The sequence below is a fragment of the Ascochyta rabiei genome, chromosome 17 (genome assembly GCF_004011695.2).
Source record: "Ascochyta rabiei chromosome 17, complete sequence".
NCBI classification, from domain to species: Eukaryota; Fungi; Ascomycota; class Dothideomycetes; order Pleosporales; family Didymellaceae; genus Ascochyta; species Ascochyta rabiei.
This window is the reverse complement of record NC_082421.1, coordinates 1-24,962: the sequence shown is the minus strand read 5'-3', so window position 1 is coordinate 24,962 and position 24,962 is coordinate 1. Positions and strand designations below refer to the sequence as shown.

General features: G+C 48.9%; 3 protein-coding genes across 3 annotated transcripts, besides 20 other annotated features; 2 read left to right on the top strand and 1 right to left on the bottom strand.

Annotated features, from left to right (window-relative positions):
* Positions 1–1,016: part of a mobile genetic element that runs on past the window's edge.
* Positions 1,017–1,051: a tandem repeat.
* Positions 1,052–9,059: a mobile genetic element.
* Positions 5,012–5,093: a tandem repeat.
* Positions 5,144–5,178: a tandem repeat.
* Positions 7,973–8,006: a tandem repeat.
* A 139-nt stretch (positions 9,060–9,198) lies between the features above and the next one.
* Positions 9,199–9,318: a dispersed repeat.
* Positions 9,319–12,539: a mobile genetic element.
* Positions 11,006–11,076: a tandem repeat.
* Positions 11,655–11,658: a direct repeat.
* Positions 11,659–12,162: a long terminal repeat.
* Positions 11,659–22,876: a mobile genetic element.
* Positions 12,337–12,434: a tandem repeat.
* Positions 12,545–19,717: a mobile genetic element.
* EKO05_0009408 (uncharacterized protein) lies at positions 13,487–14,581 on the bottom strand (the record flags this gene model as incomplete). The annotated part of the gene is made up of 1 exon (XM_059637536.1): positions 13,487–14,581. The coding sequence occupies one exon, from the start codon at positions 14,579–14,581 to the stop codon at positions 13,487–13,489; it is 1,095 nt and encodes a 364-aa protein (XP_059493519.1).
* EKO05_0009407 (uncharacterized protein) lies at positions 15,188–16,474 on the top strand (the record flags this gene model as incomplete). The annotated part of the gene is made up of 2 exons (XM_059637535.1): positions 15,188–15,722; positions 15,774–16,474. The coding sequence occupies 2 exons, from the start codon at positions 15,188–15,190 to the stop codon at positions 16,472–16,474; spliced, it is 1,236 nt and encodes a 411-aa protein (XP_059493518.1).
* EKO05_0009406 (uncharacterized protein) lies at positions 17,024–19,126 on the top strand (the record flags this gene model as incomplete). Its single annotated transcript, XM_038947330.2, has 1 exon — positions 17,024–19,126. One exon carries the CDS (start codon positions 17,024–17,026, stop codon positions 19,124–19,126), a length of 2,103 nt encoding a protein of 700 aa, XP_038793792.2.
* Positions 19,906–24,875: a dispersed repeat.
* Positions 22,372–22,876: a long terminal repeat.
* Positions 22,877–22,880: a direct repeat.
* Positions 22,996–23,042: a tandem repeat.
* Positions 24,086–24,262: a tandem repeat.
* A 2-nt stretch (positions 24,876–24,877) lies between the features above and the next one.
* Positions 24,878–24,962: a telomeric repeat.

The window sequence follows — 24,962 nt, the reverse complement described above, 5'->3', positions numbered from 1 at the left end:
TTGGCAGTTTGCAAAGAGTGTAGACACGGCGTTTTGCCTAGCCAGGTCAGGAGTCATTTGCAGCGTCATCGTGTCAGCCGGAAGCAAGCCGAGTTAGTAGCAGAAGACGTAAGCAGTTAGGCCAGATTAATTTAATATATAGGAGAGTTAGAAGTGCTAAGCTAGGCTATTCAGCCTATACATTAGTTGCTAGTTTACGCAGACAGGTTAATGTGTCAGGTAGACGCAGACCATTGCCGTCAGATATTCTGAAGCGCAGAGGCAATAAGGAAGCATTGGCAGAAGACCTACAGTTGGTCAGTAGCAGAAAAAGGAGGTTGTCTGAGCTGGGTAGAGAAGGCAGAGATACAAGAGCGCATCAGCAAGGGTTGTAAGAGAATCTATTGCCAGCAGTTGTTAGTCTAGGGCCTGGGGTCGCAGTATTTTGAGGTTGAGCAGCCTGACGACAATGGCCCAGACGTCGTGCCAGATGGCAACGCGGCATGGGCGCAGGTGGGCGAGCAGATGGCCAAGGCGTAGGCCAACGTCAAGATGCGGACGCAAAACACCATCCAGGAGGGAGAGAAAGACGAGGTAAACCTGTGGTTGGAGCGGACGCAGTGGTTGCCGTATTTAGTGGGCATGGAGCGACCCAAGCTGATAGCGTGCATCAAGGAACCTGTGGCAGAGCCTGATCCCAGGCAGGAGCAGCAGGCTGAGCCTGTAGAGGCAGCAATGTGGGCAGCGATAGAGGGATTGGCGCGGTTCAGTTAAGCGTCCGTCATCTACCGCATCGGCGTGTTCGTGCGGCTAGAGGCGATCTGGACAGAGAAGCACCAGACGCGATTCCAGCCGTTGCAGCCGTACATGGACGAGAAGTCGATTAGCAACCACACGCGGCTGTAGCAGCAGATATTAATGTTTTTTGTATAAACGCAACAGGAGCATGTGTGGAAGAGTCCAGCGTATCGTTTCACCCGCCAGCAGCGAGAGGCATGGGAGGCGTTGGTTGAGGCGGCGGAGAGAAGCGTTAAAGGAGAGGAAGAAGAAGAGGAAGAAGAAGAGGAAGAGGTGGAGGACGAAGACGAAGAAGACGAGACCATGGCAGACGTTAACAAAGCCATCGACGAGATAGAGACAGACACAGCCAAGCCTACCACTAACGCCATCAGTAAGCTAGAGAGGTTGTTAAGCATCTAGAAGGCGTGTTTGGAGTTTTGCATTGCGTTGTTAAGCCAGTTAATTACGCGCAAGGAGTACGACAGCCTGTTAGTGTGCGCATTGGCCGTGTTAGGTGTGAAGGAGAATGGATAGAAAGGTGCTGAGCAGTATCTGCCTGTTTTGTTGGCTGTTATTAAGGTAGCGCGGTTCATGGTCGTGCAGCAGGCGTTAGAGTTGTTAGGCCTGTTGGATAATAAAGACAAGTTCGACAGTAACAGCGCGTACAAGAGCGACGACAGCAGTAACCTGCCCTAACGCTGGCGCAAAGGATGTTTACAGTTCGTGCAGGAGATAATAGACCAGTTTATGGTGCGCGGCAGCTACAGCCTGATGCAGTTGATGTTGGATTTGCGGACGTACGGGTTGAAGATCTAACCAAGATGGGTAGGCCAACCATTCTAATGGTTGATTTAGGGGTACGGATTTGTTAGGGACCAGGGCTACAGATTTTGCGCGGATATCTTATTATGGGTACGGTTGGTTTTTCTCCTAACTACGGTTATTCTGCAACAACAGATTAGATCTGCTTCAAACTTAGACATATATTTTGCGTTAATAACCTGCATTACCTGTGCAAGTTGTAGCAAAATCAGCTTTGTAAATCATAGGGGTAGGGTTTGTTGTTGTGGTTAGGGTTGCGCTAGCGCGCGGACAATGACTGCATTAACGCAGCAGAACATTAACACCATAAACACTAACGTAAGAAAGTAACACACTAAATGCACAGCACAGAGCAATTAATTACAGCACACTACGTGCCTGCAAAAGGCTTACAGAGCTCAATTAAGGTAAGCTGGCGCATGGCACGGGCGACCGCAGGGCTGTTTGTAGTCCTTTAGGAGGGCGCAGGCTCAACGCTGTAGTCGTCACCATCTTCGCCGTCTTCCAGCTCGCTGTCTTTAATCTCCTCCACTTGCGTCGCTGATGTTGGCGTGTTTGCCTTAATTGACAGCGTTGCCTTCTCGCTGATAGATCCGCCAGAGATGCCTTCTGAGCCTAGCCAGGCGTCTAAGGCCATGCTTGCTTTGTAGGCCTCCAGATTCACCTCTATAACTAACTTAAGCCAGATATACCAGAAGGGGATGCAGAGATTGTTCTTAACCTACAAGTTAGAGATAATGTTGTGCAGTATTAGGCAGAGCATACCCTAGCTAAGTTGCTTAGCTGCTTTGTACCAGCAGAGCGCTTAGTGCAGCCACTTCTTAAATTGCTGACGCTGCTGAGGCCCTGACGTGGCGGTGACAGACAGCAGCAGGGCGTCTATGGCCTCGGAGCTGACTTTGCCCCTGCCGCCTCAGTTCTTAGCATCCCTGCTGCGGGCGACGTCTTGCTCCTTGATCTAGTCCATCCTCTTAGTGTAGGCCTTACTAAGGAAAGCTATAGCCCAGCGGTACTTGATATAGATAATATCTAACTCCTGCTTGTAGCAATTGCACAGGCTCTAGGCGGAGGCGAGCGCGCTCTTCGGCACAGTCGAGGCACTGCTCTTCTGCGACAGCGACCAGCGGGTGCGCAAGGAAGCGGACGGGTGATCCTTAACAGACTTCTGCGCAAAGGGTAAGCCTTATGTGCGCCAGCTCCGCAGAAACGCAGCTGCAGAGGCCTGGGAGGTAGTGTTGCTGATGGAGTCGGCCTTTTTAAGTATGCCAGAAGCTGTCAGGTAAGGCGTTGCGGTACTGCTGTACAGGTTGTTGTTGTTAACCAGCTGCTTAAGGATCTAAGAGATAAACAGCTTATCCTGCCGCGAGATGGAGGCATAGGCACCGTGTTCCCTGCGGGATGCCGACTTAGGCAGCGGCACTAACCTAAGGTCCTGTTTCTTCTGCGCTTGCATAAGCTCCAGCTTCCTGGCGCGCTCCTGCTTAGCACGGCGGTTTTTGTTAGAGACGCTCGTGATCTGGGCAGGTTCCTCCTGTCCAACCTGTCCATGGACGGGCTCTTTAGGGTCCTTAGCCGCCTCAGGTTCGCAGGGCGGCGCAAGCTGCTCAGGTTCCTCCGCTTCGTCCTCTGCTTCCAGCGGCGCCGCAGGGCTGGGAGGCTCGGTGGCTTGTCGGAGGCGCTTGAACGGCCGCGCTGAGCTAGATGCAGTAGCACGCTTTGTTAACAGTAGTAGGGAATTACAGGGCCGCTGCGCTGAAGGGGGTTCCTTCTAGAAGCTGTCGCTTAGGCTGCTTGCAAGATCCTGCGCTGCAGAGACTAACCAGGCCTAAGCATCAGCAGGCAGCGCGTCCTTGTTGAGCGTCTCCCTCAACAGCCATATCGCCGACAGCACTAAGTAGGCAACAAAGACAGGCTTGCAGACACTCGTCTCGTCCAGAACCAGCCAGCCTGCGCTGTGCAGGTGCAATAGAGCATCACGCTGCAAGTCTAAGACAGTAGCCTTGTTCTAAAACAGCTTTTAGTAGTCTAGGTTCGGCGGGTCGTATGCGAGCCTGTGGGCAAAGCTCAACTCGCTGGCTAGCGGGAAGCTCTGGGGCCCGCCATCGAATTGCTCGGCGGCATCTTCTAACGCGGAGATCTAGGGTAGATTAGATAGTGACATAACTGTTTGTTTGTTAATGTAGGAGATACAGCAGAAGAAGAAGGATGTTTGTTAGGTTTAGCCCCTGACTAGGGTAACAGACTGAACAGAGATCAGCCTATACAACATGAGCGGGCGCATAAGCTAGGGTGCAAAACTTAACACAATTCAGAGATAAGAGCAGTCGCCTTAAGGAAAAAAAAAACACACACACAGAGGCTCGCAGAGGACTGCTAACATGTCAGAAGCCACTGTTAAGCATCAGTACTTTAAGCACTTGGCTGAGTACCAGGTAGCAGTGTGCAAGGAGTGCCGGTACGCAGTATGGCCGGACCAGATCAAGAGCCACTTGCAGAAGCAACACAAGAGGCCGCTAAAGAACGTTAGAGCTGTAGGGGATGCCGTCTGTCAGTAGGCGGGCTTGCTACAGTACCCTAGCGAGTAGACAGTACTAGACAACAATATGCAGCCTATCCCCCAGCTGCCAGTATACAACAATGGCTTACTATGCTAACTTAAGCCTAAAAAATGCTAGCATATTGCAAGAACTATTAACTTAATTAAAAAGCACTAGCGCAAAGACCACAACGGCTGGTCGCTGGGAAAAAGGCAAGAACGTCCCAGCCAAACTCGGGCAGGGGCGTTACAAGCCTAGATAGAAGACAGCTGCAAGCGCGTACACTGCCAGCGACTTTTTAGCAGCCGGCACGGATTGCAGTACTTTAAGGTGCGTCACACCCCAGACAGCGGCCCGCAGCCCGTCCCTACGGAGGGCGAGGCAGCGTGGGCGCGCGTAGGCGAAGAGATGGCTAAGACGTAGGCCAACGTCAAGAACTGGGCGAAGACAACGATTGAAGACAGAGAGAAGGACGAGGCGGCCCTATGGCTGGAGCGGACTAGGTGGCTGCCGTACTTGAACAAACTGGATTGTCCTAAATTGCTAGCGAGCATTAAGGAGCCTAACATAGACCTAGAGAAAGATAAGGAGCCTGTTAAGGCTGCGATTTAGAGCGCAATAGATGGACTGGCCTGCGTAAGCCAGACGTCTGTTATTAAGCAGACAGGCATATTTGTGCGCATAGAGGCTATTTGTACAGAGAAGCACCAGACTAGGTACACGCCGCTGTAGGCGTACATAGACAAGAAGTTGATTAAAGAGCAGTCACGCCTGTAGAAGCAGATACTGATGTTTTTTGCAAGGACGCAGAGGGAGCACTGTTGGAACAGCCCCAAGTACCGCTTCACACAGCAGCAGCGCGAGGCATGGGAGGCATTGATTGAGCAGGCAGAGAGAGACGTAGGCGGGGCAGAGATGGAGGTAGCGGACGAGGACCAGGATGAGGACGAGGAGGAAGAGGAGGAGGAGGACGAGATAATGATCGATGAACTCAACAACGAGCAGGACCCGTCCGAGTGCGACAACAAGCCTAAGAACAAGCCCAAGAACGAGCCCAAGCACGCAAAGCTGACGCTGATTAAGAAAGCGTGCTTAATGTTTTGCATTGCGCTGCTTAACTAGCGCATCTGCTGCAAGGAGTACGACTACGCGTTAGTGTGTGCGTTAGCTGTGCTCGGCGTTAAAGAGGACGGCTGGAAGGATGCCAAGCTGTACCTGCCAATATTGTTATTAGTAATTAAAATTACCTGTTTTATGGTTGTATAACACGCACTCGAGCTGTCTGAGCCATTTGAAGAGGAGGTGTTTAACAACGACAGCGCGTACGGGGGGAGCGACAGCGGCAGCAGTAACCCCAGGCTGCGTCGACCAAAAGGCTGCTTAGAGTTTGTGCAGCAGATAATGGACAGGTTTATGGTATAAGGTAGCTACAGCCTAATGTAGTAGATGCTCGACTTGCGTACGTACGGGCTGAAGGTGCATTTTAACACTACTGCGCAAGGGAACGTTAAGTGGATAGGTAGGGACGAGCTGCTGTACAAGAACGTGCACTTTACTATAGCCTAGTTCTGCAGTATAGTGCACAGGATGCAAGCAGAGAACAAGCAGATGCTGGTTAAGGAGCTGCTGTTTTGCAACGGGCAGACGGCAGATCAAGTCCCCCAGATTCCGTGGGAGCAGCTGCGCAACAACCTGACCGACGATCGACCCGGGTAGAACTTTTTGAAAGACCAGCGCACCCGCATGCCTGTGGACAGAGAGAGCTGGTTGTTTGAACAAGTGGGGCAAGACGCCACAATGCGGGAGCGGTTTATTAAGCCAGCCACCTGTTCTGGGATTAATAGGAACAAAGTGGAGCAGTACATGGACTGTGTGGTTACGTTCAGGGAGAAGCTGCTCGCGCTCATGCACATGACGGCAGGACAACCTGCGCGGGCAACAGAGATATTGAGCGTCTGACACAGCAACACAATCAAGGGCAGGCACTGCAACATATTTATTAAGGACAGCATAGTTGTTTTTGTTACGCAATACCACAAGGGGTACGCTGTTAGCGGCGATGTTAAGATTATCTATTAGTACTTGCCGCGTAAGGTAGGTGAGCTGCTGGTGTGGTACGTATGGTTGGTGTTGCTGTTCCAGCAGCTATTAGAGGCGATAGTGTGGGAGAAGGAGACGATGTCATCCCACTTGTGGCCCGCCGACCTGAACGGGCGCAAATAGACTTCGGAGCGTGTACAGGAGACGTTGAAGCGCAAGAGCTAAATCAGGCTTAAACAAGAGTTAACGATTGCAGCGTACCGTGAGATCGCCATTAGCATCAGCTAGCGATTTTTGCGCGGCTCAACAGCGTTCGCCGCCAAGGAAGGCGAGGAAAACAAGGAGTAGAAGGAGGAGAACATGGCGGCCATTATTTAAGACGAGTAGTCTAGACATATGTTGCACGTAGCAGGTATGGTGTACGCACGCGGCATTATAGAGATAGCAGGTGTCACAGCCAACAGAAGGCAGCTGTTCCGCAACTCGAGCACTGATTGGCACTAGTTTTTGGGTTTTTAGTTAGCTGTAGACGTATTAGCAGACGTAAAGAAGCGCAAGCAGGCGCCGTTCAAGAGCGAGGCCGACGAGGCGAGGATCGAGAGGCTGGAGCGGCTGAGGAAGATAGACCTGGCAGCGCAACTCAAGCGAATAAAGGGCAAGAAAGCCAAGTTCAGAGGCGTGCAGAAGGAGGCTATTAAGGCGATTGTTGCCGGCGAGAGCCCTGTCGTGGCTGTGATGCCAACCGGCGCAGGCAAGAGCATGTTGTTTATGTTGCCAGCGTGGGCAGAGCAAGGCAGGACAACAGTAGTTGTTGTGCTGTTGATTTCGCTGCGTAGTAACATAATGCAACAGTGCAAGGAGCTGGGGATATTGTGTGCCGAATAGGCAAGTTGCTGCCTGCCTAACGCAGCAGCTATTGTGTTTGTAACGCCCGAATCGGCTGTAGAAGAAGCGTTCGCAACGTTTTTAAACCGGCTGCAAGCAACGCGGCAGCTGGACTGTATTGTGATCAACAAGTGTTACATTGTGTTAAACCGTTAATACACATTCCGCAAGCAGATACAACAGCTTAGCAGGCTGGCAGCAGCCGAGACGCAGATGGTGCTGTTGACAGCAACGTTGCTGCTGACAGAAGAGGACAAGCTGTATCAACGAATGCATTACAAGCAGAAGCAGGTTAGGATGTTCAGACAACTAACTACTAGGACAAACGTGGCGTATCAGACCATTAAGATCAGCCAGTCCGCAAAGAAGAAGGACGTTAAGTTGATAGTTATTAAGATAGTGCGGCAGAAGATGTAGAAGTATAAGACAGGCAAGCTTATTATGTATAGCAATTCGAAACTAAAGGTAAAGGCGTTAGCAGAGCAGTTGGATTGTTACGCGTATCACGCGGATGCTGTAGGCAAGCTGACCATGTTGGCGGACTTTATGGCAGGCAAGCAGCGCGTGATTGTAGCAACAAGCGCGTTAGGGATAGGTGTGGACATACCAGATGTACGGTGCATTATTTACATTAATTAGCTGTTTACTATATTAGATTACGCACAAGAGAGCAGCAGGGCAGGCCAGGACAGGTTGCGAAGCGAGGCAGTTTTGATTGTTCAGGATAGGAAACAACGCACCAACGACAACAGGACAGAAGCTGAGTGGCAGATGGTGAGGGAGTATGTGGAAGGTGGCGAGAGCAGGGCAGTTAGCTGCAGGAGGGAAGTGTTGGACGGGTATTTGGATGGGAGGAAGGATCAAGCAGGGTGTAGAGAGGAGGACAACAAGGAGATGTGCGACGTGTGCTGAGGGATAGACGGGCAGCTAGAGGAGGTGGTAGAGGAAGAAACAGAAGAAGAGAGCAAGCTAGAGAACAACGATTGGGACGAGATGGACGTTGTTAAAGCCGAGCAAGAAGAGGTGCAGCAGGTGTTTCGGCAGCAGGAGCAGGCGCGTTGGGGGCCGTGGCAGACGTTAACAGAGCATCAACAGCAAGAGTTTGCCAATATAGAGTGGGTGCGCAGGCAGTTAGCGTAGTAGGCGAATTAATGCGGGATATGCGAGGGAGCAGGCAACACGCAGAGCAGACACAACATACAGCAGTGTTAGAGGGCAGAAAGTAAAAAAGTAAAAGAGATAGTACAGAGGATAGATAATCAAGTTTAGTTTAACATGTTTTTAGGCTGTTTCCTGTGCAGTGGCGTGCCGCAGGAGATTTGCAATAGCTGGGAACTGAATAGGGAGGGGCGATATTAACGAGTAGAGGACGGAACTTGTTAGTACACTAGGGTATTAAGCGCAGGGTTAATAGGCATAGTATTTGGTTACACAGAGGCAAATGCCTAATAGCAGGTCTAATTAGCGGAGCTTGGGGTGGACGATGCAGGACCGGGTAGGATGTTAATCGAATATTTAGGGAAGAAGCAGCCGCTAGACAACGTAGAAAGCAACAATTTAGTTAAGGAATTTTGTTAGATTACGTGGTTGTTAGCTGAGTAGACGCAGTAGATGCAGTAGTAGCAAATAAAAGAATTTCCGCTTACGATTCATAGAAGCAGTGCAGCCGAGTTAGGTTCAGGCTGGGACGGAAGTCAGGGTAGTAGAGTTGCGGTCGGGCCCGGACGCAAGTTAGCATTAGGGTTAAGTTCCAGTCTGGACGCAAATTAAGGTAGAGTTACCAGCGTTTACAGCAAGCAGATTATTAATAAGACAGACAAAGGAGCAGAAGCGCACACAAGCGCAGAGAGCATAAGTAAAGAGGGCAGCAGAGACAAGTAGAGGTGTTGGAGCTGTGGTGGGGGCTGGGACATATGTCAGGATAGGGTTAGGGTTATACGTAGTTTGGTTAAGCAAGCAACAGCATGTAGAAGAACACAGACGCCCGCAAGAGACAGCCACTAACCTGAGTAGTTCCCCCCAACCTATGCGGATCCCCTAACCTAAGTAAAGCCCCCAACCTAAGTAAAGCCCCCAACCTAAGTAGAGCCCCTAACCTATGCGGATCCCCCAACCTATGTAGAGCCCCCCCAACCTAAGTAGAGCCCCCAACCCATACAGATCCCCCAACCCACGTAGTCAGCACCAACCCGCATAGTCAGCATTAACCTGCGTAGTAAGCATTAACCTGCGTAGTAAGCATTAACCTGTGTAGTAAGCATCAACCCGCGTAGTATCCCAAGTGGTTCCCAAAGTGGTCCGCCAACCCAAGTGGTTGCCTAGTAGTCCCCTAGCCCGAGTGGGTCCATAAGTAGTTCCCTAAGTAGTTCCACAAGTAGTGCGTTAACCTAAGTAGTTGCCCTACCTAAGTAGCACGTCTAACCTAAGTAGGTCCCCTAATCTAAGTAGTTCCCAAGTAGTTCCCCTAAGTGGCCCAAAAGTAGTCCCCCCAAGTGGCCCAAAAGTGGTCCCTGCAAGCCAAGGGAGTCCACATTAGTGCCCCCAAGTAGTAAGAGCTGATTATTTAAGAACAGCGCACAGCCCAGAAAGAGCCCGCAAACCAGGAAGAGCACCCAAAAGCAAGTAAGTCCCTAACCTAAAGCAGCTGTTTGTATTAAAAAGAAAGCGCAGGATTAAGACAACAAAAATTAGGGAAAAGTAAGATATAGAGAGGAGGAGGCATTTAAAAAGGTTTTTGGGCGTTTAGAGAGTATTGTCACAAGATAGAACAGTAGTTAGGGGAAGTTTAGCAAACCTGATTGTGGTGCCGCAGCCAGAAAGGCATTCCTAATCCTGTAGATGTTGTAGTGCGTAAGAAGGGTGGGCGGTGGGCCCGTCAGGTGTCACAAAGCAGTCGGGCGGGGCGGTAGAGGGTGAAGGAGAAAGAGGGGAGGTGGGTAGGGCCGTAATAAGGTATCACGAGCAAGGGATAAGGAGAGAAGAGGGTAGAAGAAGGGGTGGGCGGTGGGCCCGTGGGTGTTTTAAGAGAGGGTCGCTGAGAGAAGGAGAAGAGGGTGGCGGGGGCCCGTAAGGTGTCACAAAGAAGCTGAGCGCAGCGGTGAAGTAGAAGGGGGGGGCGGAAGGCCTGTGGGGAGGCACAAGAAGCGCAGTAGTTAAGAAAAGAGAAGAGGTAGGCGACGAAGCCGTGATGAGGTATCATTGAGAGGTTAACATAGCAAAGCAGTAGAGAGGTAAGCTGTAATAATGTATTACAAGGACGCCAAGCAAAGTAGTTAACAATAGCACAGAACAAGAAGAGGCTGACAGTAAGGCGTACAACCTGTAGAGGTGCCCCTGAGCCCGTAGAGAGGTCTGTAACCCGTGAAGAGGCCCCCGTAACTGGTGCGTTAGTGACGCGTAACAGGGGTGTAGCAGATACCCGTCTGAGAGTGCAGCAAGTGTCAACGGAAGCGTGGTCGAGACCGTTGGAGAAAGGCGAAAGGGTGGAGAGGGAGGGAAGGCGGGCAGTCAAGGAGCATGACCTGTGACTAGTAAGAGACAACAGCAAACAGCCCGTAAAAGGCCAGGTAACCAGCAAGAAGGTTAACAGAGCGAGCAGATCTGTTGTTAAAAGCAGAAGAGCACAGCATTAAACTGTAGAAACAATTAAGACAGCGTTTAGGGGAGAAGAACTAAAGGGGGGCCTGTAAGGCGTTACAAAGAAGTAAGCGTAACAAAGACGTTAGATAAGTGAAGTTAGGTTTAGGACCAGACACAGGTCAAGGTTAGGGTTAGGGTTACCTGCATTTGTAGGCTGGCAACCGGTAGGGGGTATAACAGAAACCCGCCTAAGAGTGCACAGGGCATATTGTGCGTTAGAGAGACGCGCCTGCAAACTAAAAAGGCCGTGACGCGCAAGAGAGGGGTAGGTGGTAGGCCCGTCAGGTGTCACAAGAGAGCAGTGAGGAGGGAAGGGAAAGTTAATAATAGGAAAAAGTAAGTGTTAAGTTAAAAGTAAAAGAAGGAGAAAGGAGATAAGAGTTAAGGAGAAGAGGGTGGTTAAGGAGAAAGAGGGTAAGGGAGAAAGAGGGGTAGGCGGTAGGCCCGTAATAAGGTATTATAGGAGAGGGGAGTAGAGGGGTAGGCAGGGGGCCCGTAGATGTGCCCCTGGAGCGAAGCGGTTGAGAGTGAAGGAGGGAAGGTGGTTAAGACCGCGGAGCGGAACAGAAGAGAGTGAAGGAGGGGAGGTGGTTGAGACCGCGGAGCGGAATAGAAGAGAGAGAAAAAGACAGTAGCGTAGTAATAGTAGTAAAGAAGAAGAAAAGAAAGAAGAAAAGAAAGAAGGAAAATAGTATAGTATTAGTTAAGTATAAAGGAATAGAGTTAAGAGTTGTTTATAAGTAGGAGAAGATAGTAATAATAATAAAAAAGTACAAAAGAAAATTGAGAGATGGTAGATAGAGATAAAAAGAAAAAGGAAAGAAACAATAGATATATAGAAGAGGGAAGTTAGAAGATAAGATATAAATAAGTTTTAAATAGTAAAAAGAATTAAAGAGAAAAGAGGGAAGTAGAAGAAGAAGATAGTTGATTAGAGGAGATGTTGAATAAAAGAATAGTTAGAGAGAAGGTAAAAAGATAAGAAAAATTAGAAAAAGTTAGTAGAGTAAAAGAGAGAGTACAGATTGAAGGTAGGTGTAAGAAGAGAAGGAGGAAAGTTAAGGTGTTAGAAAGGAGAGTAGTAGAGAAAAGTAAGTAGAAAAGAGGAGTAGAAAAGATAAGAAGAAGAGAGTAAGTATTAAGAGTAAAAAATTAGAGAGAGAAGAGAAAGGTAGAAAGAGAATAAGTAAGAGAGAGAGAGGGTAAGTGAGAAAGTAAGTTTATATGTAAGGAAGAAGGTAAGGAATAGAGTAAGAGAGAGTAGAGAAGAAAGTAATAATAATAGTTAGGTTTTAGTGTGAGAAGAGGGGTAGGGTTAGAAGAAAAGTTAGAAGAGTAAAAGTTGAAGTTTTAAAAAAGAGAGAAGAAGGAGAGTAGGAAAAGAAAGAGTGGTAGTTTAAAGAAAGATTGTTGAAAAGTAAAGAAGATTAGGAGTAGTAGAATAAGGAAAGAAAAGGATAAGGGAAGTAGAAAGGATAAGGTGTGTAGAAAGGATAGAGAAAAGTAGTAAGGATTAGAGAATAGGTGTTAAGAGTAGAAGAGTAGAGGGAAGAAAAAGATAAGAGAAGAAGAAGTAGAAGAGAGTAGAGTAAAGAGAAGAATAAAGTAAGGAAGAAAGTAGAGTATTGAAAAGAGTAGAGTAAGAGAGAAAAAGAGGGTAAGTGTAAGGGTTAGGGTTTTAGAGTAAGAAGAGGGTTAGGGTTTTAGAATAAGAAGAGGGTTAGGGTTTTAGAGTTAGAAGAGAGTTAGGGTGTTAATATAGAGAGAGTAGAAGGGGTTTAAGAAAAAAGAAGTAGAAATAGATAAAGAAAGAAGTAGGTAGAAGTGTAAGAAGAGAGATAAAAAGAAGGAAGAAGACTCCCAGTGATTATACGAACAAAGACAGTGTATTTGTTCGCTTTGCCTATGTAAATTTTAGCGTGAGCACAGACACTTGACTGTATTTGTTCGCTTTTTCAGCGTGAATTTGTTCGCTGTTCCTGAAGTCAAATATTGCTGCAACGATTGCGGAACGTGTACAAAGTGCGTCCCAATTGTATGTTGAATTTCTAGAAGAATCGAGCATACGGTACGTGAGTGGAATATAGTAGATGTTTTAATATTAATGTTCGCGATGTTGTAGGGCAGTATCGATAAGGTATGTAGCACAATGTTCAGAGTTGAGCGCAGGTAACATCTACTCTACAGGATGGAACAATTCAAGCAAAGTTAGCTGACGCAACCGCGGAGCTGGCGTAGGACTCTTCGGCGAAGCATGACTTTGCTCTCTGGTGCTGTCGTCAACGCTGTTGTCAGTTTCGTCGTCTTCGCTGTCTTGAATCTCTTCCACCTCGTAGATGGTTGCTGGCGCCTCCGCCTCAATGCTCAGCGTTTTCTTCTTGTTGATGGGCCCGCCAGCAATTCCCTCTGGCCCTAACCAGTTCTTAAGTGCCTTGCTAGCTGCACAAATGTCTGGACACTCCTTCTTAAGTAGCTCAATCCAGACATGCAGCTGGCCTACACGAGGGTGCGTTCTATCCAGCGATTCGCAATCTCGTCGTGTGGTATCAGGGTCAGAATGCCCAGCCTAGCTCCTGACTAATAGAGTACCAGCGCATGGCTTGGCCTAACCGTCGTCTAAACACCTGCTTGTCCTTCTTAGTAGCGTTAGGACTAACTAACTCTACTAGCGCTGCAACTGCCTCTGTGCGGATCTGTCCCTTTCTGTATCGATTTCGCGTCCTGTCGTTGCTAGATACAAAGTTGTTATGCTGGATCTGCGCTATCTTGTTGGAGTATGCTTGACCTAGGAGAGCTGACGCCCATTAAGACTTGATATGGACAGCTGCTAGCTCTGCTTTGTAACGTGTGCACATGTTCCAGGCAAAGCAGAAATCCCTGTCAGCATCGTTGCGCACACTCAGCAGCTGCAAGCGCTTAGCTCCCGCACCGGTCCTGCTCTGGCTGCCAGCGAGCTCGCCGCCACCTCTGAAGGGTGAGCCACGTTCTCGCCAAGCCTGCAGGAACTGGGCAGCGTGGTACCGAGAGGACTGGTTTCTAAGCACGCGCGCTTTCTCTAGAAGGGTGCAGGCCGTGAGGTAGGGAGTTTGGGTGGAGCTGTAGAAGTCCGTGTCATCGGAGACCGGCTGCTTGATGATCCAGGCGACAACGGACTTGTCCTTTTGCACAATAGAGGTGTAGGCAGCCTGCTCTGGAAGAGGAGCCTTGTCGCCAGGTGCTACCAGACCAAGGGCAAGCCGCTTCTTCGCACGCGAAGTGGCAAGTGTCCTGCTGCGTTTTTGCTCCGCACGGCGGTTGTTGTTAGAGATGGTAGTGATGTGCAGAGGGGAGTCTTTCAGCTGCTCATCTGGTTCGCTAGGCTGTGACAGCTGAGGGCTGGCTGGATGTGTCTTATCGGTGGTTGTTCGAGCGCGCTTTGGTGTAGGGGCCGGCGCAGATAGGTGTGGCTGCTTCTTTTGTTGCAGGGGTGGAGCAGAGGCCTGTTGTGAAGGGGAAGCAAAGGGCTTCTGCGCAGACGGCGGCTCTTCCATCCCGTCCTCCGCAAGCGACTCGGCCGCGCAGACCAGACGATCCCAGATATTGTCAGGCAGGACGTCGTCGGCGAGCGTCTCGCGCAGAAGCCAGATCGCTGACAAGACGGAGTGGGCAATGAAGACGGGCTTGCAGACGCTGGCATTGTCACAGGTGGGGATTAGCCATCCTGCGCTGTGCGGACGAGCACCTGGATCACGCTGCGAGCGTGAGATGGTCGCTCGGCAGAAGAAGAGCTTCTTGTAGTCCTTATTCGGCGGCTCGTACGCGTAGTTGCGAACGAAGTCAGCTTCGCTGGCCAGAGGAAAGCTCCGACGACCGCCATCAAACCGCTCTGCGGCGCTGTCTAATGCTGCCAACCAGTGCATTATCGACTTGTGTACTGCGAATGAGGTTGCGAGCAGAAGTTCAGACGAAGGTTGTGCGGAAAGGGGGTTGGGTGTTGTTGAGGTTCTGACGCGGTCACACCGCGGCACCGAAAGTCAGGCCGCGCACGGATGTACCACAACGCCCTCACCAACCAGCATTAGCGGAGCTGGGAGCGCAATTAAACCAAAAGCAAGATTGATACACAGTCTGTCAATCAATATGCTGGGGGATAGCAAACACTAGGCTAACGGACGTGTTGCATAGCGCCCACTTGTGTCCCTTCTGCTCCTTACACTATAGAACTATTTGCGCAGCTGTTTGAACACCAGCCTGAACTTCGAGTCGTAGTTTGTAAACCATGTGCCACTGCTATTCCACCAGCGCAGATCGTTACGCACCTCAAAGAGCGCCATCCCAAGGTCACAGTCGCTACGCGCAAGAGCCTGGCGGCAGCTGTACGCGCGCTACCAAACCTTGCGTGGAGTCCAGGAGACGTGCGTGTACCAAGGCCGGCTAAGGAGCCCGTCTTTGGTCTGAAAAGCCGAGAAGACGGGCTGGTATGCTTGTCGGAGCGTTGTTAGTATACCTGCATCTCGCTGCAGGGCATGCAGAAACATTGCAAGGATGAGCATGGCTGGGTGAACGAACAAAAGCGAGGGGGAGATATAAGGCAAAAGAGCAAGCACTCGCGCAACCGAGTATGGCGAGACAGCCAATCCTGCCAGCGCTTGTTCAGAGCTGTTGGCTGGCCGGCGTATGTTGCAGTCGAGACGAGCGTTGGAGCTGCGACTCTAGCAGACATCTCCCAGAGAGTGAAGGCAGATCGCCAGCATCAGCGAGAAGAGCGTGAGGCAGCAGCAGCGCAGGATAAGATTAAAGAGGGCATCTGTTCGCAGGCTGATCCGTGGCTAGAGCTCACAGAATGGGTCCCGCACCTACAAGGTATCCCAAGGGCGGCACTTCTGCGCGCTAAACAGCTAGCTGGTGGGGAGGTAGACGCGCGTGGGAAGGAAGAAGTGGCGTTTGACGACACGGGCTTACGCGATGTTTGCAAAGCTATAGAGCGGCTGATACGAAAAGCGTTCGATAGCAGCCAAGCTGAGGTTGTTAGCAGACTCGCACTGGAGATTATTAAGCGACGTGAGGCGGGCGCAGAATCGAACGAGCGGCCCTTCTACGCTAGGCATTAAGTCGGTACGATCAAGAAGTACAGCCAGAAGCTGGTGAGCATCCTCTGCTACCTGTGGCGCACATATGACCAGGTCGAGCGGCCGCCATACAAACTTACCAGCACGCAAGACGCCCTCTTGGTGTCACTCCAGCAAATAGCCCGCTCAGACGACGCTGCGAAGAAAGAGAAACTGGAAGAGCAATGCCTGCGCTTTTGGATCGCCTTGCTCAACCACAGCCTGACTGGCGACGAGCACGAGAGCGCACTGCTGAGCGGAGTGGCTGTCCTCGGCCTCAAGCCTGATCACCATGGCGGTGGGTGGGTTCCGGCGCACGAGTTCTCGCCAACGCTGTCTGCTTTGATCACTACCTCGAAAGCGCTCGTAGTGCATCATGCCCGCTGCCAGCGAGATAAAGCGCTTCAGAAAGACCCTTGTACAGCACCTACTGCGTATGAGCTAGTTAAAGACATGTCTGAACGGTTTATGACGCTGTCCGACTTCAAAGGCACACCCAGTCCTATGAATCGAATGCTCCGCTTGCGTACGCTAGCTAGAACACAGGCAAAGCAACGTAATACTCCCGGTATCGTGTCGTGGGATGGAGATCGGCTTCTCATTGACAAGCAGAGCTTTTCGCTAGCCGATCTCCGGTCGATGGTGAAGGGACTCTGCGAGACGGTGCGGTTGCAGCTATTCAAGGACGTCCTACTCTTGATCTAGACGAAAGGGGTTGCGTGCGACCCGGGACCACCCGCTTCCAGAGGTGTCCGTGGACAAACTCGTCGATCAGCCAGCCGAGCTGGCTACGGGCTGGAGCTTTCTGAAGCACCCTAACAACCAGCTAGATAGATGGCAAGACTGGCTTCTAGACCGGGTGTTGGACGAGGCTCCGCTAAGGGAGAGATTTATTCGTGGGATAGATAGCACACAACGGCCGGAACGGACGCTATGGCGCAATGACGCTGTAGCTAGGTACATGAAAGGAGTGCGTCGGTTTAAAGAAGGCCTCTTCACGCTTGTTCACATGTCTGGCGGCGGGCCTGGTCGCGGGACAGAGATTACCTCGATACAGTGCGAGAACAGTGCAGACGGGGTAGGGTATCAGGGGTGTTTGTAGAGGGTGGCCTGGTATCCTTCACCACCACGTACCACAAGGGGTATAGCTTCAGCAAGCGTGTCAAGACGATCCACCGCTATGTTCCCTGGGAGGTGGGTGAGCTGGTGGTGTACTTCCTCGGGCTCGGTCGACCGTTCATAGATGATCTCCAGATGCTGCACAATGGCGTTGCCCGCCCTACCGCTTTCATCTGGGAGCCAGAGCCGGAGGAGCAGTGGGGCGACGAGAGCGATAGCGAAGAGAGCGACGACGGAGACGAGTACGGCGAAGCCGACCGTAAGAAGGCACGATCCGCTAACCCAGACGGGTACTGGGGCACCGATCGCATACGCCGTGTCCTGCGCGAGCAGACCTTTCAGTACATGAACACCGCTCTCGGCACCCGCGCCTGGCGGCATGCCTACCCAGCCATCCACCGAGAGCTGGCAAGAGATGGACAAGCACGCGACTGGTTGGAAGTGCTCTACTGGAACAAAGCGCCGGCGAAGAGCAACGCGCAAGCGTTGCAGTCCGGCCACAGCCTTGAAACAGAGGAGGGCAACTACGGCCGCTCCATGATGGAGTCTCCCTTTCAGACCATGGCCGAGCGGGAGGAGTTCCGGCGGGTGAGCATGGACTGGCATCGCGTGCTGGAGTTTGCATCTGCCTGGGAGGACGGCCGCATGCACCCCGGTGTTCGCGCGGAGATGGTAGCGCAGCAAGAGAAGCAGGCGCTCCAGCGCTGGTCGTCGCTCGCGATGGTGGACCTCAAGGCAGAGTTCAGGCGACTCGCTGGACGGCCGGACGCCGAGTATCGTGGCAAGCAAGAAGAAAGCCTCGAGGCTGTGATGCAGCGACGGCTGCGCGTGCTAGTTGTTATGGCTACCGGCACCGGCAAGAGTATGCTGTTCATGCTGCCCGCGTCCGTCTCGCCAGGCGGCGTCTCCGTGGTCGTGGCTCCGTTGAATGCCTTGCGAGACGATCTGCAAGATCGCTGCGACCAGCTCGGCATCCCCTGCGCGAAGTGGGATGGAAGAAGACCGCCGTACTGGGCTCGTATTGTGCTAGTGACGCCTAAGAGCGCAGTCACGAAGGCGTTCGGCAGGTTTATTAACGAAAAGCGCATGCTCCATCAGCTAGATCGTATCGTGATAGACGAGTGCCACGTGCTGCTGGAGTCGACACAGGACTGGCGGCCAGACCTCCTCAAGATGGTGGAGATGACGGAGAAGGGCACACAGGTTGTCTACCTGACTGCAACCTTGCCGCCCACGCTGCAGCCCGCCTTCTTGCACACCGCAGGGCTCGATGCCCAGACCGTAACCATATGCCGCGATGAACGCACCACGCGAACGAACATTGCGTACCAGGTGCTAGAGTACACACGTGGCACGCTAGAAAAAGTACTTATTAAGCTTGTGGCTGCGAAGAGGAGTAGGTACGGACCCAAGGCGCAGATCATCGTCTATTGTCCAACTGTGGACGAGACGAAACGGCTTGCGAAGCTTCTGCAGTGCTCTGCATACTACCGTCAGATGGGCTCAGACGAGGAAAAGGCACGCATGGTGCGAAGCTTCACCCTGGGCATAGAGAAGCTTTGTACAGCCACGAACATGCTGGGTCTTGGGCTCGACGCTGCAGGCGTCCGGGTGGTGATCCACGTTGCCATGTGTCCCCTGCTGCTCCAATATGTGCAAGAGAGCGGCCGGGCGGGACGAACAGGGCTCGACAGCGAGTCTATTGTTATGAGAGCGTGCTATGTAACAAAAGAGGGGAGGGTAGAGAAGGCGCTCGGCTACAAGCTGGAGCGACCTGCAAAGGAGTTTATGACAGTCGAATCCTGTCGGCGAATCGCGATAGACAAGCACATGGACGGCAGACAGAACAGGCAGCAATGCGAGATAGGAGAGTCGAAGTGTGATCTATGCGAGCGACACCCCGGTAGTACCAAGCGACAAGCCGTCGAAGAAGAGCAGGAAGAGCCAGAGGAGACGCAGGCCGACACCGCGGCGGTGGCAGCAGAGGAGCAGCGCAGATGTATAGAGCGAGCTATAGTCGTTAAAGAGCAGAGGGTTGAGATCCAGCAACAGCGAAGGACGGAACAAAAAGTATATGACCTGGAGCGGCTAGAGCAGCACTTCCAGCGCTGGAGCAATGCGTGCGCCATCTGCATGGCCACTCAGGCTGACCCGGCGCGCCACGACTGGAAGGACTGTTCAAAGGCCAGCGGAGCGCAGATGACATTAATGGAGTCTAAGGTGAAATCTATGCACTAAGTGAAGTAGGAGAAGTATGCGCGGTGTTTTTACTGCTGGGCGCCCCAAGCCATCTGCAACAAGTGGGAGGAAACAAGCATACAGGGTGCGTTTAAGACACAAGGGATGCATGTGCCTTGCCAGTACGATGGAGTGCTCCAGAGAGCAGTAGCTGCGCTGCTTGCCTGCCAGCCACTGATGTGCACGCCATGGCTGGAGCAGCAGATGCAAGACGCCGCGATTGTGCACGGTAGCGATGAGCTCCGGCTTTACAAGTGGCTCGGATTAAAGATCAAGATGGGCCAGAGAGACGCGAGCCAGATGTGTCGTTTCCTATATGCTTGGGAGGAGGGGCATGTGCAGTCGTATTTAGCAGACTAGAAAGAATGTGTTTGATATAACCGTAACCCGAAACCTTAGGTCAGGAGAAGTCAGGAGAAACGTGCTGTAGGCTGACTTGCGACTGCACGGTGATCACAAGTCAGAAAGTGCAAAACAGCCAAATAGCAACACAGACACTTCAGAGACGTAGAAAGAAACGCCCAGAGAAGGGCCACCGACCAAAGTAGTCCCCACAACCCGAGTGATACCCGCCAACCCGAGTGATACCCGCCAACCCAAGTAGAGCCCCCAACCCAAGTAGAGCCCCCAACCCATGCGGATCCCCCAACTCAAGTAGAACCCCCAACCCAAGTAGAGCCCCCAACCCATGCGGATCCCCCAACCCAAGTAGAGCCCCCGACCCAAGTAGAGCCCCCAACCCAAGTAGAGCCCCCGACCCAAGTAGAGCCCCCAACCCATGCGGATCCCCCAATCCACGTAGTCAGCACCAACCCGCATAGTCAGCATTAACCCGCGTAGTAAGCATCAACCCGCGCAGTAAGCATCAATCCACATAGTCACATGGTCAGCATCAAGCCGCGTAGTCAGCACAAACCCGCGTGGTTCCCTGAGTAGTTCCACAAGTAGTGCGTCAACCCAAGTGGTTGCCCCACCCGAGTGGCACGTCCAACCCGAGTGGGTCCCCCAATCCAAGTGGTTCCCAAGTAGTTCCCCACGTGGTTCCCTAAGTAGCGCGCCAAGTAGTGCGCCACCCCAAGTGGTCCGAAAGTAGTCCCCCAAAGTGGCCCGAAAGTGGTCCCCGCAAGCCAAGGGAGTCCACATCAGTGCCCCCAAGTAGTAAGAGCCGATCATTTAAGAAGAGCCCCTGATCCAGGAAGAGCCCACAATCCGGAGAGAGCAGACCAAACCAAGTAAGTCCCTATCCGAAAGCAGCCGTGCGTATTGAAGAAAGTGAGAGTCAGGACAAAGTAAATTTGGATAGATAGTAGAGTAGTTAAGAAAGACATGCGCAATAGGTAGAAGAGCCAGCAGGATGGTGGATGGGAGAGGTACAAGAAGTTGTTCGTGCAAGAGGGCGTCAATCGCGTTGATCGCGCGAATTTGGATTAGGCAGGGTTGGTTGCTTTGTAAATCGGGTATAAGAATAAATGGTAGAGGGAAAGGGCATTTGAACAGGGTATCAGGTAGATTAGAAAGATGGAACGGGATAAAAATGACGTGGAGCAAGGTGTTTTGGGCGTTTACATAGTATTGTCACAAGATAGAACAGTAGTTAGGGAAGTTTGGCAAATCCGATTGTGGTGCCGCAGCCCAGAAAGGCATTCCTGAACCCGTAGATGCCGTAGTGCGTGAGAGAGGGGCGGGCGGAGGGCCCGTCAGGTGTCACAAAGCAGTTGGGCAGGGCGGTAGAGGGTAAAGGAGAAAGAGGGGAGGTGGGTGGGGCCGTGATAAGGCATCACGAGCAAAGGATGAAGGAGAGAAGAGAGTAGAATAAGGGTGGGCGGTGGGCCCGTGATAAGGTATCACGGGAGAGGGGGTAGAGGGTTGGGCGGGGGGCCCGTGGATGTGCCCCCGGAGCGATGCGGTTAAGAGTGAAGGAGGGGAGGTGTTTAAGACCGTGAAGCGGGATAGAGAAGAGTAGCAGGTAAGCAGGGTGAAGAAGAGAAAGTGGGTGGGCGGTAGGCCCGTCAAGTGTTACACAAGAGTGAAGAGGCAGTTGTAGAGATAGATAAGCGGTACAGAGAGCGGTTTTAAGGCGAATTTTTTCAGCAACGCAATGGTAGTAGCAATTAGAGTAGCGTTGTTCATGCAGCAGTATAACAGCGCGCAAGTAGCAGAGATAGGGTTAAGAGATGTATAAAAGAAGAAAAGGAAAGAAAAGAGAAATGAAAGAATTGTTAAGAGAAGAGAATAGTAGAGAGGATAAAGTAAGAAGAGAAGTAGAAAAAGGTAAAAAATTGTTAAAAGAGTGTTAGTAGGATAGAAAAGATAGTTAAATGTAGTATTTAATAAAGAGAGAGTGTAAAAGTATTAGAAAAGATATTTAAAGTGATTAAGATGTAAAGATAGTAAATGAAGAAAAAAGAGTAGAAAATAGAGAAAGATGAAAAGAAAGAATTAAAAGAAGAGAAGAAAGTAGAAGAAGAAGTTAGTTTATTAAAAGATGTATGAAATAAAAGAGTAGTTAAATAGAAGGTGAAAAGAAAAGAAAGATTAGAAAGAGTAAAAGTTGAGAAAAGAAAGAAGGTTGAAGAGAAAAAGTGTAGAAAGAGGAAGGAAAGGAAAAAGTAAAGTAAAAAGGAAAGTTGTAGTTTGTTAGAAATTTAAAAAGGTTGAGGAAGAAGTAAATAAGGAGAAAAGAAGAGAAAAGGTATAAAAAGAAGTAAAAAGTAGAGAGTATATGTTTAAAGAGTTTATAAAGAGTTTAGGGAAAGAGATAAGAGATAGAAAGAAGAGAGAGATTGAGAAGAAAATTTAGAAAAGTAGAAAGAATAAGAATAGAGTAAAGAAAGTAAGAGGTAAGGATAGAAGAAAGAAGTAGAAGAAAAGGAAAAGAAGTTAAAAGAGGTTAGTTAAGAAGAAAATAATGTTTAAGAAAGAAAGATAAGAGAGTAAAGTAGGTTAAGAAGAGAGTAAGAATAATAGGTAGGTGTTAGTATAGAAAGAGAGTATAAGTTTAGAAAAGAAAAGTTAGTAGGGTAAGAAGTAAAAGTAGTGTAAATAAAAGAAAAGAAGAGAGAAGAAGGTTAAAAGAGAGATAAAAGTAGAAGGTTTTAAAAAATAAAGAAAGTAAGTTGTAAGAAAGAGAGTAAGAATAAAAGAGAAGAGTAGGGGTTAAGTGTAGGAGAAGAAGTAAGAGTAAGAGAAAGAAGGTGTAAGGATAAAGGTGGGAATATTAGTATAGGAAGAAAGTGTAATTTTAGAGAGAAAAGTAAAAAAAATTAAGTTAGTAGAGTAAAAGATAGAGTAAAGAGTAAATATAGGTGTAAAGAGAGAAGGAAGAAAGTTAAGGTGTTAGAAAAGAGAGTAGTAGAGAAAAGTAAGTGGAAAAGATGAGTAGAAAAGATAAGAAGAAGAGAGTAAGTATTAGGAGTAAAAAATTAGAGAGAGAAGAGAAAGGTAGAAAGAGAATAAGTAAGATAGAGAGAGGGTAAGTGAGAAAGTAAGTGTATGTGTTAGGAAGAAGGTAAGGAATAGAGTGAGAGAAAGTAGAGAAGAAAGTAATAGTAATAGTTAGGTTTTAGTGTGAGAAGAGAGATAGGGTTTGGAGAAAAGTTAGAAGAGTAAAATTTAAAGTTTTAAAAAAGAGAGAAGAAGGAGAATAGGAAAAGAAAGAGTAGTAGTTTAAAGAAAGATTATTAAAAAGTAGAGAAGATTAGGAGTAGTAGAGTAAGGAAAGGAAAGGATAAGGGAAGTAGAAAGGATAAGAAAAGTAGAAAGGATAGAGAAAAGTAGTAAGGATTAGAGAATAGGTATTGTGAGTAGAAGAGTAGAGGGAAGAAAAAGATAAGAGAAGAAGAAGTAGGAGAGAGTAGAATAAAGAGAAGAGTAAAGTAAGGAAGAGAGTAGAGTAAGGAAGAAGGAGAGAATAAGTGTAAGGGTTAGGGTTTTAGAGTAAAAAGAGGGTTAGGGTTTTAGTGTAAGAAGAGAGGTTAGGGTTAAAGTAGGAGAGAGTGTGGAAAGAGAAGAGGTAGAGGTAAGAGTGTAAGTAAAAGTAAGGAGTAAGGTTTAAGTGTAAGAGAAGAGTAGAGGTAGGAAAGAGAGAGTAGAGAAGAGGGTGAAAGTAGAAATAAGTAGAAGTAAAGGTAAGGGTGAGGGAGAGAAAGTAGGAGGAAAGAAGAATTTAAGAGTAAGAGAGGGTAGAGTGTAAGAGGAAGAGTTAAGGAGAGAAGTAGAGAGTAAAGATTAGAAGAAGGAAGAAAGTAGGGATAAGGAAGAGAAAGTGTAAAGGTTTTAATGTAAGAATAAAGAAGAGTGTAAGAGTAAGTATAAGGGTTTTAGTGTAGGAAGAGGGTTGGGGTTTTAAGTAAAAGTAGAAGAAAAGAGAAAGATGTAGTAAGTGGTAGAAAAGAGTAGAAGAAAGAGAAGGAAGAAGTAGAATAAGTTAAAGAAAAAGTAGTGTTTAAGAGTTAAGAAAGTAGGAAAAAGGAGAAGAAAGTAGAGGTAATAAGTAAAAAGAGAAAAGAAGTAGTAGAAGTAGTAGAAGAGGTAGTAGTAGAGAAGGAGTTTAGATTGTAAAAGGGTTAGGGTTTTAGTGTAGGAAAAGTGTTAGGGTTTTGGTGTAGGAAGAGTAGGTAAAGGTTGAGGAAAAGAAAGGTGAGAAAAGGAAAAAAGAAGAAAGAGAGTTTTGTAGTAAAGTTTTAGAAAAAGAAGGAGAAGGTGAGTGTAGGTTAAAGAAGAAAGTAAGAGGTGAAAAAAAGTAAGTAGAAGGAAGTAAGTGTTAGGAGTAAAAAAGTAGAAAGAGAAGGAGAGTTAAGAAGAAGAATTAAGAAGAAGAGAGTAGAAGTGAAGGTGAAAAAGAGGGAGAAAATGTAGGGGTGAGGGAGAAAGAGAGTAAGAGAGTTAAAGAAGAAGAGTGTAAGGGTAAGGGGTAGGGTTAAGTTAGAAAGAAGAGTTAGAGGAGTTTAAGGGTTGGGGAAAAAAAGGGTAGAAGAGAAGGAGGTGAAAATAGAAGAGAGGGAAGAAAAGTAAAGTAGAGTGTGAAGAAAGTAAGAAAAAGAAAGTAAGAGTAAAAGTAGTAGTAGAAAGAGAAGTAAGGATAGAAGGAAAAGTAGAAGAAAGAATAGAAAAGAGTAGAGGAAAAGAAAAGAAAAGGGAAAAAGGGAGTAGAGGTAGAAGTAGTAGTAGTAGAGAAAAGGGTTAGGGTTTTAGAGTAAGAAGAGTGTTAGGGTTTTAGTGTTAGAAAAGAGGTTAGTAGAGAGAAGTAAGTGGAAAGAGTAGGAAAAGAAAAAAAGAAGGAAGGAGGTTTTAGAGTTGTAAAGAAGGAAAAAGAAGGTAAGTGTAAGGTGAAGAAGAGAGTAAGGAGTTAAAAAGAGGTAGGTAGGAGAAGGTAAGTGTTAAGAGTAAAAAGAAAAGAGATAAGAAAAAGATAGAGAAAAAGAGTTAAGAAGAAGGAGTTAAGAAAGAGTAAGAAAAAAAGAGGTTAAGGTGAAAGTAGAAGAGAGTGTAAGTAAGAGTAAGGTTTAGGGTTTTAGTGTATGGAAAGAGGGTAGGGTAAGAGAAAAGAAGAGAAAGAAGAGAAGAGTAGAGGTAAAAGAGAAAGAGTAGAGATGAGTGTAAAAGGAGTAGTAAGTGTAAGTAAAGGTAAGGAAGAGGGAGGGTTTAGAAGTAGGAGAGGGTGTAAGAGTAAGGGTTAGAAGAAGGAAGAAAGAAAGTAGGAGTAAAGAAGAGAAAGTGTAAGAGTAAGTGTTAGGGTTTTAGTGTAGGAAGAGGGTTAGGGTTAGGGTTAGGGTTAGGGTTAGGGTTAGGGTTAGGGTTAGGGTTAGGGTTAGGGTTAGGGTTAGGGTTAGGGTTA